Source organism: Nanorana parkeri, unplaced genomic scaffold (genome assembly GCF_000935625.1).
Source record: "Nanorana parkeri isolate BGI_ZX_2015 unplaced genomic scaffold, ASM93562v1 scaffold1995, whole genome shotgun sequence".
NCBI classification, from domain to species: Eukaryota; Metazoa; Chordata; class Amphibia; order Anura; family Dicroglossidae; genus Nanorana; species Nanorana parkeri.
The window spans coordinates 159146-177326 of NW_017308263.1; the positions used below are offsets into that span (position 1 = coordinate 159146).

General features: G+C 44.1%; 1 protein-coding gene across 1 annotated transcript in view; it reads right to left on the reverse strand.

Annotated features, from left to right (window-relative positions):
- The window catches only part of LOC108800328 (suppressor of cytokine signaling 7-like), a 187086-nt gene that overhangs the window by 130842 nt on the left and 38063 nt on the right, over positions 1–18181 (reverse strand). Inside the window, exon 6 of the mRNA XM_018572312.1 lies at positions 14771–14906. Within this exon, the coding sequence (XP_018427814.1) occupies positions 14771–14906 (136 nt within the window). The remainder of the gene's footprint in view (positions 1–14770; positions 14907–18181) is intronic.

An 18181-nucleotide genomic window follows, 5' to 3' on the forward strand; every position in this document is an offset into this window, starting at 1 on the left:
CAGGACTAAGTATATACCACCAGAGCCAGATATTTCAGAATGCCTTAGTGCCAAAAATAAACAAAATGGTGTATCTCCAGGCCCTGGAGATACAGGGCCTGGAGATACACGGAGCATGGATTCCAGAGGCGAAACCGTGAGGGAACAATGAGGCCCCTCCATCTGCGCCTGGAAGGCATGCCGTAACTGGAAATATCTAAATAGGTAGCTATTTGGAAGTTTAAATTTCTCCTGCAGCTCTGCGAATGGAGCAAGTGAACCGGTCAAAGTCAGATCCCCCAATGTCTTAACTCCTGTCATTGGCCAAATGTGAAAGTCCGGGATAGCCATAAAATGCCTCAGTCTCAGGTTGTTCCACAAGGGCGCATGTGGCGATAATGGAGCACCCTCTAGGTACAGGATTTTACACACCTCGTCCCAAGCCCTAAGAGTTGCCTCCATAGGGGCTGTCAGGGGATATGGCGCCCCACTCCTCTATAAACCAACCCCGTAAGAGCAGCATCACCATCCTCCGCCGTGAGCCAGCGATGGGCTACCACCATCTGGCCCGCTAGGTAGTATTTCTTTAGATTAGGTAATGCAAGGCCTCCCTGAGCCCCGGGCTCCTGGAGAAGACTGAGCTTCACCTGTGGAGTCCTGGAATTCCAAACAAAGGTGGAAAAGATTCCATGCATCTGTTTAAAAAAAGCGGTAGGTACCCGTGTGGGAGCATTGCGGAGGAAGTACAGCAGGACAGGGAGTACCTTCATCTTAATGAGATTAGTGCGTCCTATGAGAGTCAGCGGTAGGTGCATCCACGCCTCCAGTCTGCGTTTAGTGTTTGGTAACAGAGGAAGCACATTCAGTTTATAGTAATCTCCCACCCCCGCAGTAATTGTAACCCCTAAGTAGGTAAGTTTGTCCACCCACTGGAGAGGAAGATCAGGGTCCGTCTGGAGCTTAGTCAGAGGACTCAGTGGTAGGATATGTGACTTTGACCAGTTCACCCGCAACCCCGAAAACACAGCAAATTCTTCCAACACTGCACACAGGGATGGCCCAGCATCAGAAAGAAACAGGATGAGGTCATCTGCGTACAGTGCCAGGCGCTCCTCCAGCCCCCCTACCTGAATACCCGCTATGTTTGGGGAGGATCTGAGGGCCACCGCCAGGGGTTCTATCACCAAAGCGAATAAGGCTGGGGATAATGGGCAACCCTGACGCGTGCCCCGTTCCACTGCAAAGGGTGCGGAGAGAGCATGGCCAATTTTCAAGGCCGCCCTGGGTCTATTGTACAGTAAGTCTATCCAATGTCGAAAACGTGGTCCAAAACCCATAGATCGGAGTACTTGGGCTATGAATCCCCAATCTACTGAGTCAAATGCCTTGGCTATGTCCAGGGACACCAATGCTCTGGTGCTCTCCACACTTTGCGATAGGTGGATATGGGTAAAAACCCGTCGCAGATTGGTGTCCGTGGACTTGCCCGGCATGAACCCTGTCTGGTCAATATTAACCAGTGAACCTATCACCTTGGACAGTCTAGTTGCCAGCACCTTGGTAAACATTTTTAGGTCCATATTGAGAAGAGCTATGGGTCTGTAAGAGGAACACAGGAGAGGGTCCTTGCCGGGTTTAGGGAGCAGCACCACATGTGCATCCCGGAACGAATCCGGGAGCCCACCAGTTGCTAGGGCAGATGCATATAGGTCCCGAAGCCTGGGGGCTAGTTGCTCCGCGTACAATTTATACCATTCCCCAGGTAAGCCATCCGGGGCCCCGGCGATTTCCCATTAGGGAATGAAGCAATGGCCACCAGTATCTCAGGAACCGACACATCTGCATCCGTTCTTCCACTGTCCACCCTGCCCAAGTCCCTCCAGGCGCTCCGAATCATACGTTGGGATCTTGGAATATAAGTGTTGGTAGCACCTTTGAAATTCCTGCAGGATGTCCCGAGGCTCCATAACCCGATCACCCCTCTCACCCAGAATACATGAAATAGATGTTTGGGTCCTCTGATCCGCCACCAGGAGGGCCAAAAGTCTACCATTTTTGTCACCCCGTTCAAAGAGCGATTCACGGAGTTCCCGCAGGGAGCATCTAGTCATCTCCACATGGTGTAAATTGAGGGCCCTGCGTGCCACTCTCAGCGCCTCCAGAGATGACTCCCCCGGGGAATCCGCGAAAGCCGCCGTACATCCAGACTCCACCCTCTGCAATTCCTCCAAGGTTGCGTTGAACTCCACCCGGGAGGCCTTAATAGCCGAAACATATTCCCCCCTCACATTAGCTTTAAAGGCATCCCACACCACATTAGGGGGTGCCGTACCCTCATTTACCTCCCAGTACCCATCCATAGCAGGGACAATATGTGCCGAAACCGTTTCCACGCTCAGCCAGCTTGGTGACAGCCTCCAACACCCAGAGCCCCCCGGACCAGGGAGCAACAAGGAAATTGATAGGGGGACATGGTCTGATAATCCCCCAGGTAGATAGGTAGCCCCAACAACTAGATTAAGCAGATCTTTGTTGCCAAAGGCCATATCTATACGGGCCGAGGAGCCATGAGTGTGGGAGAGATGAGAGTACGCCCGCTGTCCCGGATTTTTCCATCTCCAGATCTCCTCCAAGCCGGCCGCATCCGCCCAGGATAGCAATTCCAATCCCGCAGCTCTGGCCGTATTGGAGGAGTCCAGAGAGGGGTCCAGTATGTTATTAAAGTCACCCGCTATTAGGACAGGCAAAGGAAGGAAGGCCGCCAACTTCTGAAAGACGGTGTAGAGGATCTGCACCTGAAAAGGGGGCGGAACATACATATTAACAATAGCGAATTGCTTCGCATTCACATTGAGTATTAAAACGAGGTATCTGCCCCCAGGATCAATGATGGTATGGGTAACCGAACAAGGCAGGGACCTACTAACTAAAATTGACACTCCCCTTGCATACACCGAATAAGGAGCATGGTACGTTTTATGAAGCCATGGGCGTCTCAATGTCAAAACCTTGCTGCCCGTGAGGTGGGTTTCCTGCAAAAGAATAATGTGTGGGCGCTGTTGTTTCAGGTAATTCAAAATCATTGCACGTTTAAATTTGTCATTGAGACCCCTCACATTCCATGACATAATATCAATACGATCCCCCATCATAACAATTTAGAGACATGAGTGCCCCAGGAGAACACAATGGACACATCCGGCCGAACATATGCAGAAACATGCACCTCCTCCCCCCGCCCCAAGGACACACATGGCACATTCCCCCCCCAATAAACAATCCCATAACCCTCATTGGAACTCCCTTGCTTGCTAGTAAACAAAACAACCTTAACCCACTAGAAGCTTCGACCCAAACCCCCAACCAATTGTCAGAGCACCTCCAGGTAAAGGTGTCCCAGTGTTGGGATAAAAATCCCCAAAAATAAAAAGTAAAGGGCTAAACTAAAAACAGCCAATTCTGGGTCTGATGTAGTATCCGCCGCCTCCTAATGGAGACTAAGCCATCCGCAAAAAATAAGAATGTGGGGCAGCCTTCGGGCCTCAAGGAGAACAGCAGGAGGTGTTACTTACATAGTCCACCCGAGTCCTTGGTCGCCCCGAGACTAACTCCTGCCCGACGGTAAGGTGAGATCGCGTGACATTCCCAAAGCAGGACAGTCCTGATGAGTCCAGGCCAGGAAAGTAACCAATACAGCGGATCCCTCTTAACCCAATGCATCCAGCCAGTCTCCCGCCTGGGCATCAAAAAAGTGAACCTTGCCTGAATGCTGGACACGTAGTTTACTCGGATAAAACATGCCATATTGGATCCCCTTCTCCCGAAGTCTGCGACGCACATCCACGAACGATCTCCTTCGCTTCTGGATCTCTGTGGAAAAATCAGGAAAGAACCGAAGTTGCGCGTTACCGCAGCACATGTCCGGGGACTTGCGAGCTGAAGCCAGGATCCTGTCTCTGTCCCTGTAGTTCAGGAGACGTGCCAAGAAAGGGCGCGGGGGGGCTCCAGGTATTGCCCTGCCAGTAGGTACTCGGTGCGCCCGTTCTACTACAAATGTAGAGGGCAATGTGTCAAGTGCCAGAACTTTTTTAAACAGAGTTTCAGCAAAGCGCACCGCATCCGTTCCCTCTTCCCCCTCAGGCACTCCAATAATGCGTACATTATTTCTCCTCATGCGGTTCTCCGCGTCATCCACCTTTGCAGCGAGTACACGCACTGTATGTTGCAAATCAGTAATTGAAGCAGTATGGCCCTGCACCGTGTCCTCTACCTCCTCGTTTCTGCCGTGGTTAGGCGTGTTCAAATTTTGTCTAAATCATGGCGGATCAGGGTGCATTCAGCAGCCAGATGGTCGATTTTGGCCGTGAGAGTTACTTGGCACCCCTCAATCGCTGCTAGGATTGCAGAGGTCCCTGCAGCCCCTGGGGTATGTGGCTCCATCTCCCCAGTAGTAGGGGTCCGTGGTGGCCCGTCACTCACCCCCTCCACGTTATCCCCTCCCATATTCAGCAGCGGCAGGAGAGGCCCAGGGACAAGCACAGGGGAGTTCAAGATGGCGCCGGCCTTTCCCCCACCTGAGCCCTTCGTTTTCCGGGTGGATCTTCTCAGCGCTGCGGCACGTCTGCGGGACCTGGCGGACATAGATCGTCGCTCAGGTGAGTCCAGCACAGGGTGAGGGACCGGGACCGTTCAGATGGTGCGGTAGGCAGGAGAAAAGACAGGATTTCCCGATCGGAGGCAGCGGAGCTTCACCCGACACATGCGCTCACTCTCACATTGCGGGCCACGCCCCAAACCCTCAGATTTTTTAACATAAACCAATACTGTAATGTGTGCCTTACTGTAATCCATGCTAGTTTTCCTTCTCTTTGCTGCTCTTCCTTTTAAATCTATATCTCTTCTCATGCTTGGGGAGAACTTCCCTTTGCAGCTGAGTGCCTCTTCCTGTAGTGCTGGCTCAGGTTGTGAACCTACACACAGACACCATGTATCCATTTCAGAGACAAGGCAGTCTGCTGCAAAACAGAAGTTCTGTCCAGCATGAGAAGAGATACGGATTTAAAAGGAAGAGCAGCAAAGAGAAGGGAAGCAACCATGGATTACAGTAAGGCACACATTACAGTATTGTTTTATGTTGAAAAATCTGAGGGTTTAATGTCACTTTAAATCATCAAGGACAAATGTGGATCCTGACGTTACACAGGTTGAGAACCACTGGTTTAAACAGTCTTTCCTGAAGCCATGTTGGTGGTCACTATTGATATCATGCACATAAGCATGTTCATAAATCTGGTCCTTTATCATGCCCTCAAATAACTTGCATACTATGGATTTTAAGCTGACTGGTCTATTCCCAGGTATGCATCTCAAACCTTTTTAAAATATTGGTACAACACTTGCTTTACGCCAATCAGCTACTAACCTCCCCAGTCAGTATGGAGTCCTTACAAATTAGGAACAATGGCCTCACTATTATCGTACTTAGCTTATTAAGTACCCGTGGGTGCAAGTTAGCTGGTCCTGGGGATTTATTCATATTACATTTTTCTAGTCCTCAGCAACCACAGTGGTATTTTCCTCCCAGTGCTACACAGATTCTTGATGTGTTTATTAAACCCATCGTATAATCAGGGCTCAAAATTTCCACTCGCCCGCTCGCATTTGGCGAGTGGAAATAAAGAGAGGGCGAGTGGAAATTCAGTCAGACACGCGGTCACGGATCGCGTACCTGACTATGAGAGCATGTGTGCCTTACTGTAATCCATGCTAGTTTTCCTTCTCTTTGCTGCTCTTCCTTTTAAATCTATATCTCTTCTCATGCTTGGGGAGAACTTCCCTTTGCAGCTGAGTGCCTCTTCCTGTAGTGCTGGCTCAGGTTGTGAACCTACACACAGACACCATGTATCCATTTCAGAGACAAGGCAGTCTGCTGCAAAACAGAAGTTCTGTCCAGCATGAGAAGAGATACGGATTTAAAAGGAAGAGCAGCAAAGAGAAGGGAAGCAACCATGGATTACAGTAAGGCACACATTACAGTATTGTTTTATGTTGAAAAATCTGAGGGTTTAATGTCACTTTAAATCATCAAGGACAAATGTGGATCCTGACGTTACACAGGTTGAGAACCACTGGTTTAAACAGTCTTTCCTGAAGCCATGTTGGTGGTCACTATTGATATCATGCACATAAGCATGTTCATAAATCTGGTCCTTTATCATGCCCTCAAATAACTTGCATACTATGGATTTTAAGCTGACTGGTCTATTCCCAGGTATGCATCTCAAACCTTTTTAAAATATTGGTACAACACTTGCTTTACGCCAATCAGCTACTAACCTCCCCAGTCAGTATGGAGTCCTTACAAATTAGGAACAATGGCCTCACTATTATCGTACTTAGCTTATTAAGTACCCGTGGGTGCAAGTTAGCTGGTCCTGGGGATTTATTCATATTACATTTTTCTAGTCCTCAGCAACCACAGTGGTATTTTCCTCCCAGTGCTACACAGATTCTTGATGTGTTTATTAAACCCATCGTATAATCAGGGCTCAAAATTTCCACTCGCCCGCTCGCATTTGGCGAGTGGAAATAAAGAGAGGGCGAGTGGAAATTCAGTCAGACACGCGGTCACGGATCGCGTACCTGACTATGAGAGCAGCCGCTCCTTGCTGTCCTGTCCTGGCTCCGTTACTTTCGATCACCGAAGCTCTGACAGTTCTGAGCCCCGTTCGCAAGGATGGATTAGCAAGGTCTGCAGACCTTACTGCAGAGAACGGAGCTCAGAACTACAGAGCTCCAGCCGAAAAGGAACGGAGCCAGGACAGGACAGCAAGGAGCGGCTGCTCTCATAGTCAGGTACGCGATCCCGATCCGTACCTGACTTAATCACGAGGGATCAGATTCGTGCCTACTCCCTGCAAATCCATGTACTATATAGTTATACTATGTAACTATAATCCTTTGGGGATTGAGTATTGATATAGGGGGGACTATACATACGGCGGAATCAGATGGCACCCTAAAGACAGGCAAGGCATGATTACAATAGCAAACTTAACTGAGGATAAAAACCATCGTTAGAGACAGATAATATAATGGGAATATAAACGAAATTGAGGCAAAAAAGGATTGAAATACAACGCCGAACGAGTGATAAAAGTTGCTTAGCAACACAGATACAAAAAGGACAGAGGGATAGTAATAGACGCGGCCTGAAGGGATGCCACACCCCCCCAATTACATCACACGCCATGGCAACGTGGCGATCGCGGGAGGGTGGACGCATAAAAAGGACACAAACTTTCAATGCAGGGAAGGACGACGGAGAGATACAAAGGTTGACACGTAGCAGAAAAGAAACATTATATTGACTCACTACAGCTGAGAGGGTTCAATATACCACTTGGTGTTGTTTTCTAAGGTAAGGGAACGTTGGGGCACAACGGTTTTTAATGTGATTTGGAATTATAAAAGCACGAATTATTTAAAGTATGGTAGTGGGATAGTAAGCTAAAGATTAATATAATATAAAACACATTTGTAGAGCCAATGAGTTTGGAGGATATACACGAGAAGAATGAATTCCTGAAGGTTTAAGGGCTGGGATGTATTGTTTTTAAGATTTAAACACGGGTAAATATCGGAAATATACACTGATGAATGGGAGAAAGAGGGTGAATTAATGCCATGAGTCACAGATGGTGAACTAAAACATACCCTATAAATAACATGAAAACATGTGTTGATTCCATTGTATGGATTAATATTAATTTACATTGTATTATATGTTTAAAAAACAGATTATTGCTGAAAATCGATATATACAAACAAACAAAATAAACATCCCCCTGAAGAAGCCTGTGGGAGCGAAACGCGTAGGGGATTCATCTTATAGTGGTATACCTGTAAAGAATTATATGGAGTATAAATATGACCATGAATGTATAAATGATCAATGTAATATGGTTTGCAAATATACGTATCAGCAATAGTCTTAGGGATCGAGAAATGATAGTTTGATACACACATAAGCACTATTTCAAGTTGATTGATGTTTTAATGAACTGCATGATTTTTAGAAAAACAAGAATCTAAATAAATATTTATTAATTATATATATCTGAGTCCTTTCTAAACACACTCCATCACAATATTTATATTGTAAACGGTTTTCTAATTGAATAATTAAGGAGGTGTGGACTCAGTTCACCTTGGGTGAAGTCTGGGAAGTGCTATTACTGGATTGACAGGTCATTTCTCATCAACCAGTGCTGAGTCTAGAGTAAAATTGGGCATACAGTACTGCCTCAAAACGAGGCTACCTTTAGTTCCAGAAATATAAAAAAGTGAAAGGTTGGATAATTCCTGGACCATAGGTTGCGACCATGGGAGCAGTGTTTTCCGGAGATTGTCCAGGAAAGGAAGACGTTGGACAGGGCAGTATCTAAGATAAGGCGCAGCTACTCCAAGTGATGAGTCGGATCCAGCATAGATTTCTGCACTCAGACTCAGGATGCACCCGAATCACTGCAGGGTCTACACTGTCAGCTAGATATTGGTTGATAAGAGTCTGAACCAACTTCTTGTTTAGCATGAGATCGCTCAGTAATGCCTCAGTGAAAAAAACCCTAGGTACCATGGACAGAAAGGGAAGGGCAAGAAACTGGTAGTGTTGTGCACTCACAACAAAACACAGGTAGTCATGATGTGCTGCGAAAAGGAGGATGTGCAAGTAAGCATTTCTGGTGTCCAGAGGCTAGAAAATCCCCTGGTTTAATGGAACCAATGACTACTCTGGAAGTGGAACTCCTGGAACCTTTCCGCTTCTGGAACAAGGACCTTGACCCCCTGAGAGGAGCTGCTCAAGAGCAGCAAGAAAATCCACTTGCCCTTGCAGGGAGATTGGCAAATTTGATAGTATAATGTGAGGTAAGGGACAACATTCAAGCTTGTAGCCCCTGGAGAAGACATTCTGCACCAAAGTATCTGAGATGTCCTGCAGCCAGTTGGCTGTGAAGGCCAACAGACCTGACAAGTGGGGGTGATACCACGTTAAGAGGGGGATCTGTTCCCAGACTTGGTGGTCGAGGATTTACAGCAGAACTTGGTGCAGCATCTGAGCTTGGAAACAGAGACGTTCTAGCTTCCTCTAGCTTTAAGGGCCGAAGAATAATCTGCAGGAGCTCTCACCTTCTTCTGGGGTAGAAGAGTAGTTCCCTCCCCCCAACTTCCTTGATGTCAGTGTCTAAGGAGTCACAAAGAATCGTTCTCCTACAAAAGTCACCCTCACAAGATGCTTCTTGCACAGAACTTCTGCAGGACACCACTCAAGCCAGAGCATCATTTGGATATGTATCCAAAGGAGGCTCATTCTGGATATTTGGTGAAGTGTATCCACTAGTCTATCAATGCAGTAGCATAAAGCCACGGGTAAGAGCTCCAGTTGTTGCATGACAAAACTATTCATAACAATAGATTCAGGAACCTCCACAGTAGTATTCTCTGAGATAGTGCCAATGCCAAGAGCCACTCCAGTGAGGCAGAGGGAATTAGGGGAACTGAACAAGTGGCTGTGGACCTGGTGTCGGAAAGAGGGCTTTGGGTTCAATGAGAACTGGGCTGACTTCTCAGTCGGTTACCAGCTCTACAGCAGAGATGGGCTGCATCTAAATGGGGAAAGTGCAGCACTTTTGGGGGAGACAATGGTTAAAAGACTGGAGGAGATTTAAACTAGATAATGGGGGGGGAGGGGGGGGGAATAAAAATGGGGAAAATAAACATAGAATAGTTAACTACAGAGGGCAGTAATCCAAAGAGGGGCAGAGGGCTCACTCCAGTCAATCTAATTAGTAATGCATCTACCACACCTGGGTCAATAAAAGAATAAGCTGGGATCCGGGAACGTGCAATAATATAACACAAATCACTAGCACTAAACTAAAATGCATGTACACGAATGCTAGAAGTTTACCAAACAAATTAGAGGAGCTTGAACTTATGATACTTGAAGAGGATTAAGATATAGTGGGAATAACAGAAACCTGGCTAGATAGCTCACATGACTGGGCAACTACTGTATCAGGGTACAACCTGTTCAGGAGGGACAGGGTTGGTAGAAGGGGAAGAGGGGTATATATGTATGTGAAAAGTAATCTTACTGTGCACTTGAGATGACCTTGTGACAGAAAGTGGCGATGGTGTTGAGTCTTTGTGGCTAGAACTAGATAAGACTGATTAGAATTCCAAACTGATTATGGGTGTGTTATAAACCCCCGAACCTAGGGGAAGAGGAGGAGGCTTACACTCCCAAATAGACTTCAATTATCCGGACACTAATAGGTCACATAGTACTGGTCACATGGTACTGCTCACTTTATAAAGGCTGGCTGTTTTCTAAACCTGTTGCGGGACAATTTCATGGATCAGATGGTTAAGGTTGCGACCAGGAAGAATGCAAATCTATCACTAATAATGCGGACCTAGTTCATATAAATTAGGGATACATTGGGTAATAGTGACCACAAGATGATTAATTTTAATGTTGGGTACAGAAAAGAGAAGTGTTTTGGTCTGACAAGAACGCTACATTTCAAAAAGGCGAGGTAGGCCCAAGAAAAGATGAGAATGGGAGATTAATCACAAACGACAGACAGAAGGCTCAGGTATAAAATTAATTATTCTCCTCAGTATACACTCTAGAAAAAGACGGGTTTAAGGGAGATAAGAATGTGAGTAGCTCAATGCGTAAAATACCGCAGTGGTTGACGGTAGCCGGGGTTCAACAAAGACTTGTAAAACTTAATGCAACACAAGCTGAGGGCTATGGGCAATGCACATGGTGCCTAAGTGAACGCATGATGCAGAATCCAGTGCGTTCAGCCAAGGAGTCAACAGATCCATAAGTCTGAAAAGAATGAAACTGCAATAGATATGTAGCAGCTGGGAAACTCAAAAAAAATGTTGGTTCACCCTAAGACAGTAGCAAAAAAGTGAGTCTTGCAGGCAGTGGGAGCGGTTATATAGGCTATCCTTACAGCTTTGTTTGCCAATGTCAAATCACCTAAAGGCACCTGCATAACCCATGGCCTAATACTGCAGATCCTGTGTCCTGTAATTTACAATACTAAAATAGTTTGAGTGCCCCTTTTACTGAAAATATATTTGAGCAAGTATGTGACACACTGAAAATTGCAATTATCATTCAATTTTATAGGTCCTCTGCTCTCAATAAATATATATTATTTCGGTTGTTTTAAGTGACTTCCATGTAACAAAAATGTTGACTTTAGTATGCGTATAACATTTAGGCAGGCAGAATAAGTTCCTCATTAAGGAAAACACTACCTTGAACAGAAAGAACAAAAGCTCAAATGACCAGCTTGTGCTTGTGAGCACTAGGAAGGTACAAAGTTCAAAAAAGGAACTCTGAAGGGCTAAAAAAAAAAAACCTAGGCTGTGGCCTATAAAGATGTGGAAACTTGACAAATGGGACAATAAGAGCGCCTCTCTGTACAAAGGATCAAGGAATGAGATATCTGGGCCATTGTAAAAAGATGACAGAGTGAAGATGTGGCCCGCAAAGTTTCCTAATGACAGTCACTGTTTAAGGCCAGCCAAGTTGCCAAGCAAAAGAGTAGGGCTTAGAACTAAAACAGCTGGCAGTGCACCACAGGAAAAAGGCCTTCCAAGCATGTTGATAGATGTGATGTATTAAAGGCTTACAAGCAAGAAGCATGGTGAAGAGGACTGCTTCCTTCAAACGGTGTTCTCTCAGATGAAAAAACAATTTTATTATACAAATGGCAAAAAGTGGAATGAAACTCACAAAAGAGTAGATAACATTGAGCCTTCAATTCAAAGGTTGATCCTCAGTTTTGGCAAAAAGCAAGATATAGCATGTGAGAGCTGCACAAATGGTGGTTCCTATGTGACAGCACAGTATGCCTAGGTTAACCAGCAGAGCAGAGTCTTCAGAATCAAATGGACCCTAGGAACTCTAGTAGCTAGAGTATACAGTAGGTGTGATGAAGACTTCAGAGATTCCAATCGTTTGGTCAATAGTGAAGTGTCATGATATACTATGTTGCTGAAAGCCAGCAACAATAAATTGTTAAATCTATTTGTGTTTAATCTATTCATTGTTTGTACTACTCTACCTATATATTGTAGACAACATGTATTCTTAATTACATAAACAACTTAAACTGAGCCACAATTCATTTAGGTCTTTATAGGCCATGTTGTTTCTAATGAGCAAGAGGTTACACAAGTTTGATTATAAAACATGAGGACTGGCATATTTTTAGTCAGGAAGCCCCTCTGAAAAACATTATTACCAAGACCCCAGAATTATTATTAAGGAGATCCAAAACTCTAGGGATTTAGGTGGCCCCAAGTAAAATTAGAACCATTTACGATCACCAATTCAGAATCAGATGTGAACACAAATTGCGCACCATCAAACTTATTTAAACATAGTCAAACTTATATAATTTCTTACACATTAGGAAACATGATGGCTTAACCCTTTCGCCGCCAAGCCCTCCGGAACATTTTTCAAATCAGCTGGCCAAGCCATTTTTGAATTTTCTGCAATTTTTTCCTATTGATTTGATTTTCAACTGCTGCGTTGCTAGCGTTTGTAAAAGACCCCCCAAACCATATATTTTCTGAAAGCGCAGGCCCGGTAGAATAAAAAGATGGTGATACTAAATTTGTAGGCCCTGCGATAATTGCGCAAATGTTTCTCAAATTAATATTAAACCGATAAAAATACACAATTCAATTGTTAAAACACACCAAAATCAGTATCCGTGCACAAAAAAATATTTTTTGACTAAATCTAAAAGATAAAACTGTATATGAAAGGGTTAAAAAGACTTGCATGAATTGTGGGTCACTTTTTGTGGTTTAAATAATCAAATATGCTTGTTTTTTTTTTTTACCCTTTAGACTTGTACATCCTACATACACCATTATACAACTTTTATAGATCTATAAGAATTAATTATATCCCTTAAAAAATTAACATCTGCAAGGGTTAAACACACTGCAAGGGTTAACTTACCTGATGGCAGACTGATCCCCACAGCCTCTTCTCCACCGGGCTCCTGCGGGTTAAGCCCCATTGAATTCATCACACCTAATTCAGGTCCATTCACCTGAATTAGGTATGAGGACACCGCAGGACATACCACAGCTGCCCTGGAGGGGGAGAGAGGAGAGCACTTACCATCAACGAGCAGTTAACTCTTGTAGTGCACTACAAGGGTTTACTTTCTACATTCCTGTACCATGATTTTATATACAGTGGTACCTCGGTTCACGAACTTAATTCGTTCTGGTCGCGAACCGAATCAAATACTGTATGTGCTAAAAAGCACAGCAACGGAAGCAAAACTTTGCTGAACTTTCAGTTTGCAAACTGAACTGTTCGTGAACCGAGGTATTACTGTATATATATATGCTAAATTTGTTTGAAATATTGATATTTTGCATAATTTAGAACTGCACATATATAGCACCTTTTCAGCATACAGTTAGCATATACTGTATTTGAGCTTGATATTTGAACTAATCTCTTAATTTCCAGTACCAGGTTTTAAACAACTGACTTTTTCTGTGTGTTATTATGATAACACAGAAGTGATAGAGTGCCACCCTGAAAGGCATCGTAGCTTTCTGCAGTGTACAGGAAAGTTTTTTTATGGGGAAAGGAAGTGCAATGGCTATAAGAGGATACCCTGATGGTTTTGCCATCTGTTACACCCAGAGTGATATTAGTGCAGGAAATGTGGTGGATATTATCATGATTGCATCTACCTTAAGGCTACCTGGGGAAGCCTTAATATTTGCACATGATGGGAATAAATGCATGTAGCTGTAATACATCATAAGATAATATACAGCCAACATATGTTTTGACTTTATTAGTGTGCTTCTACTAGATGCACCTTGCTTCCAGACATTTTGCTTTTTAGCATGCCAGTGTAGCTGGGAATGAAAGGTTCTAGTGGAACCCAGATTTTGACTGTAGCTTCAGCTATGACATAAACAGCTTACAAAGTGATTGATGCTTGCAGTATTTACCTTACAACTAAAACACTACATGAAGTTTAGGAAAAGGCAATTATAAATGTGTTAAAGAGACCCTAAACACCCTGTAAAGACACAGCAACAACCCCTTTTGAACCAGCCTAATTACACTCAAAGAGAAAGTAGCAAGGGTTGCAATAAAATGCCAAAGTTTGGTGACTATGGTGTGCCACTGACCATATAGTGACCTGGGAACAGTGGATTTCCAAGATTTGGGGATCTGGTGTGAAACTGCCAGCAGCATGAAATCTTTAATATTTCTCTTAATCCAGCAGCAAGCTGGGAGAAACGTCCGACCTCTAATGAAAACCCGGCTAAACTAAGCCTGACTGGCTGTACGGGAGAGTATAACATAGAGGGAGGAGCTAAGCCTTCTGGTTACTTGGTGTCCAAACTCCTAGTAGCAGAGAATATACTCAGTGGTCTATTTATTGGTCCTCCAAAGAACACGTATACAAGTTTCCCATTTTAGACATCTTTTAATACATTCTTTGGTGATATTAGTTAATGTTGAAAATTTTGCAATTTTATTTAATATTAACAAGACAACTACTCATCCTGGAACACAGACTGTATGGATCGTTACCATCTTGTATTAACTTTACTCGCACCTATACTAATAGCTGTTATTGTAAATACTCTGATGATCACCTGCAACGCCAAACTATATTATATATGTATATCCCTACAAACTCACTTGGGAAGAGGGAGCTCTGGGATGTGGTCTATCCGGACCAGTTGCCGAATACGAAAACGGCACAAATGTTGCAAAGACTTCACATTGCTGAATCGAGACACTGGATACAACAGCTGTACCGGGGTAGGAGGGAGGCCTGAAAGAAAGAATACACAGGATGTATAAAACTGCTGCTTGATTTTAGGAGCTGCATTAGAAAAGCAGTAACAAATTCAACTAGATACGACTCAAAGGGACAGCCCTTTATTTTACACTTTTCGTAGTTCCATAGCATTCCAATTAAGTTTACCACCACGCTGAGAAATATTGATAGAACCCCAAATCCCCCAAAACGTAACATATTTAAATAATAAATCCCCCAGATTGGACAAAGGAAATAATAAAACTTACACAGGCACACAAGCTGCCACCAATCACAGTGATTAAGTGAAGATGGAGGAATCTGTTGCACCTTTTCCATCTGACCACAGAAAATCTGCAGATAATTGTAAGGCTGGGCACACACCTTACAACCATCGCAAGACTTTTGTCTTGCGATGGTTGTAAGGTACTTAAAAAAACGTACGATCTGCCTATCTTGCATAGGCAGATCGTACTTGCGATGATCGCAAGCCACGCCCCCTGAGGGGCGGGCTTCCGATGACCGCAATGCCGAACGGGCAGTGTGCGCTTGCGCACACCGGCCCGTACGGCTGTTATCGTACGGACATGCCACAAACCCGCCGAACATCGTACGATGCTCGGCGGGTTTTCGAACATGTCCGTAAGTTTAAAGTCGTGCGACCTTACAGTAGTAGAGGTCGCACGGCTTCCACACACCTTACGATAATCGTACGATCGCGGGATTTCCCGCGATTATCGTACGATTATCGTAAGGTGTGTGGGGACCTTAAGGTGTATGGCCAGCTTTACACCTGTAATCAGTATACTATGCTCTCCAGCAGACTGGCACACAAGCTTTCATCATCTTACATTGATTAGTTAAACATACAGTGAGGAAAATAATTATTTGATCCACTGCAGATTTTATAAGTTTGCCCACTTACAAAGCAATGAAAGGTCTATAATTTTTATCATAGGTGTATTTTAAATGATAGAGGCAGAATATCAACCAAAAATTCAGAATAAACACAATACAAATGTTATAAATTGAGTTGCAGTTCAGTAAATAAAATAAGTAATTGGCTACCCTACCCTCCAACAATAATTCTGACTCCAACAGACTGGCTATGTGGTACACAGATTAGCCCTGTCAATTTAAGAAGGTGCTCCTAACGACAACTCATTATGTATATAAAAGACATCTGTCCACAGAATCTCTTTCTTCCATTCAAGCCTCACCACCATGGGCAAGACCAAAGAGCTGTCAAAGGACGTTAGGGACAAGATTGTAGACCTGCACAAGGCTGGAATGGGCTACAAGACTATCAGCAAGAAGCTTGGTGAGAAGGAAACAACGGTTGCAGCGATTATTTGCAAATGGAAGGAATACAAAATAACCATCAAATCGCCCACGGTCTGGAGCTCCATGCAAGATTTCGCCTCATAGGGTAAGGATTATCATGAGAAAAGTGAGGGATCATCCCAGAACTACACGGGAGGAGCTTGTGAATGATCTCAAGGCAGTTGGGACCACAGTCACCAAACAAACCATTGGTAAAACAATATACCGCCATGGATTGAGATCCTGCAGCGCCCGCAGGGTCCCCCTCCTCAAGGAGGCACATGTACAAGCCCCTCTGAAGTTTGCCAATTAACCTCTAAATGATTCAGAGAAGGATTGGGAGAAAGTGCTGCGGTCAAATGAGACCAAAATTGAGCTCTTTGGCATTAACTCGACTCGCCGTGTTTGGAGGAAGAAAAATGCTGACTATGACCCTAAGAACACCAGCCCTACAGTCAAGCAGGGAGGCGGAAATATTATGCTTTGGGGCTGTTTCTCTGCTAAAAGTGCAGGCTGACTTTGCCGCATTGAGGGGCCAATGGACGGGGCCATGTATTGTAAAATCTTGGATGAGAACCTCCTTCCCTCAGCCAGAACACTGAAGATAGGTCGTAGATGGGTCTTTCAGCATGACAATGACCTAAAACTTACCGCCAAAGCAACAAAGCAGTGGCTCAAGAAGATCATGTGAGATTGTTCGCATGTTCTAGTCACATGTGCCAGAGCTCTAGGAAGTAAAAGGGAGATATATTAATCTACCCTTAGTTTAAAAAAAGGCCACCGTAAGAAGAACGGGGAGCAAAAGAAAAATGAGGTATGCAAAGAATAAAAAGTATGCAATTATCTATAAATATTTGTTTGCAGATTGCCATACTAAACATTTCTAAAGGTGGGTTTGTTGTCATTTCAAAGATAAGGGTAAAGTTGCTCTTTAAGCTTTTTGCTTACTGGAATCATTACCGACGCATAGGGAACTTAATAAGAACTCTCTTATATTACATGATTTGTCTAACATGTTTGTATTCTACTTCAACCTCTCTGCTATAAACCAGGCTTTTGCAGTGATTTTTATAACCCCAGACAAGGTATGGGAGTTATGAGTTATTACATTTTCCAGAACCGTATTCTTAGATTTGAATAAACTTAATGGTCTCAGGAACCAGGTTGGAACTATACAATATGATGAATGCAGACACAGAGTTTGTTGAAGGAAGCTCTTGGACCCTTCTTGCCCTGTGGCGCTAAAAGGTGCATAGTAACCAGTGATATTTTCCAGAGTTAAAGAACTCTGGGCAGAATAAAAATAAACCCTTGCAGTGGGGTTACCCCTGCACTGCAAGAGTTAAGGACATGTTTTGGTCTAGGATGTAAAGTAAAAAGATATAGTCGCCATATCCTCGGGCCTGTCTGGGTGCTAAACCGGTCCCCACAGCCTCTTTTCCTCCAGGCACAGGCAATCTAAGGATCCATGACGTCAACATGACGTCAGAAAAAATGCCATCTTAGATCTAATTGTCACTAATAATGCAGAGTTAATCGAGGATATTGTAATTGGGGAGTCATTGGGTAATAGTGATCACAATGTGATTACTTTTAATATTGAACACAGAAAAGGGAAGTGTACTGGAAGGACTAGAACCCTAAACTTCAGAAGGGCCAACTTTGATAAGCTGCGCAACCTAGTGGGGGAAATAAAATGGGAAAACTTATTTCAAAACCTAAACACAGACCAGATGTGGGATTGTTTTAAATACACACTACATACTGCTACTTCAAAGTGTATACCTTTAGGGAGCAAAAATAAAAGATCAAAGACTAAACCAATATGGTTTAATAAAACTGTAAAACAAAACGTCAAGGACAAGAGCGCGGCATTTATAAAATATAAGACGGAGGGGACGGCATTGGCGTTCCTTAACTACAAAGAATATAACAAAAAATGCAAACTAGAAATCTGGGCAGCTAAA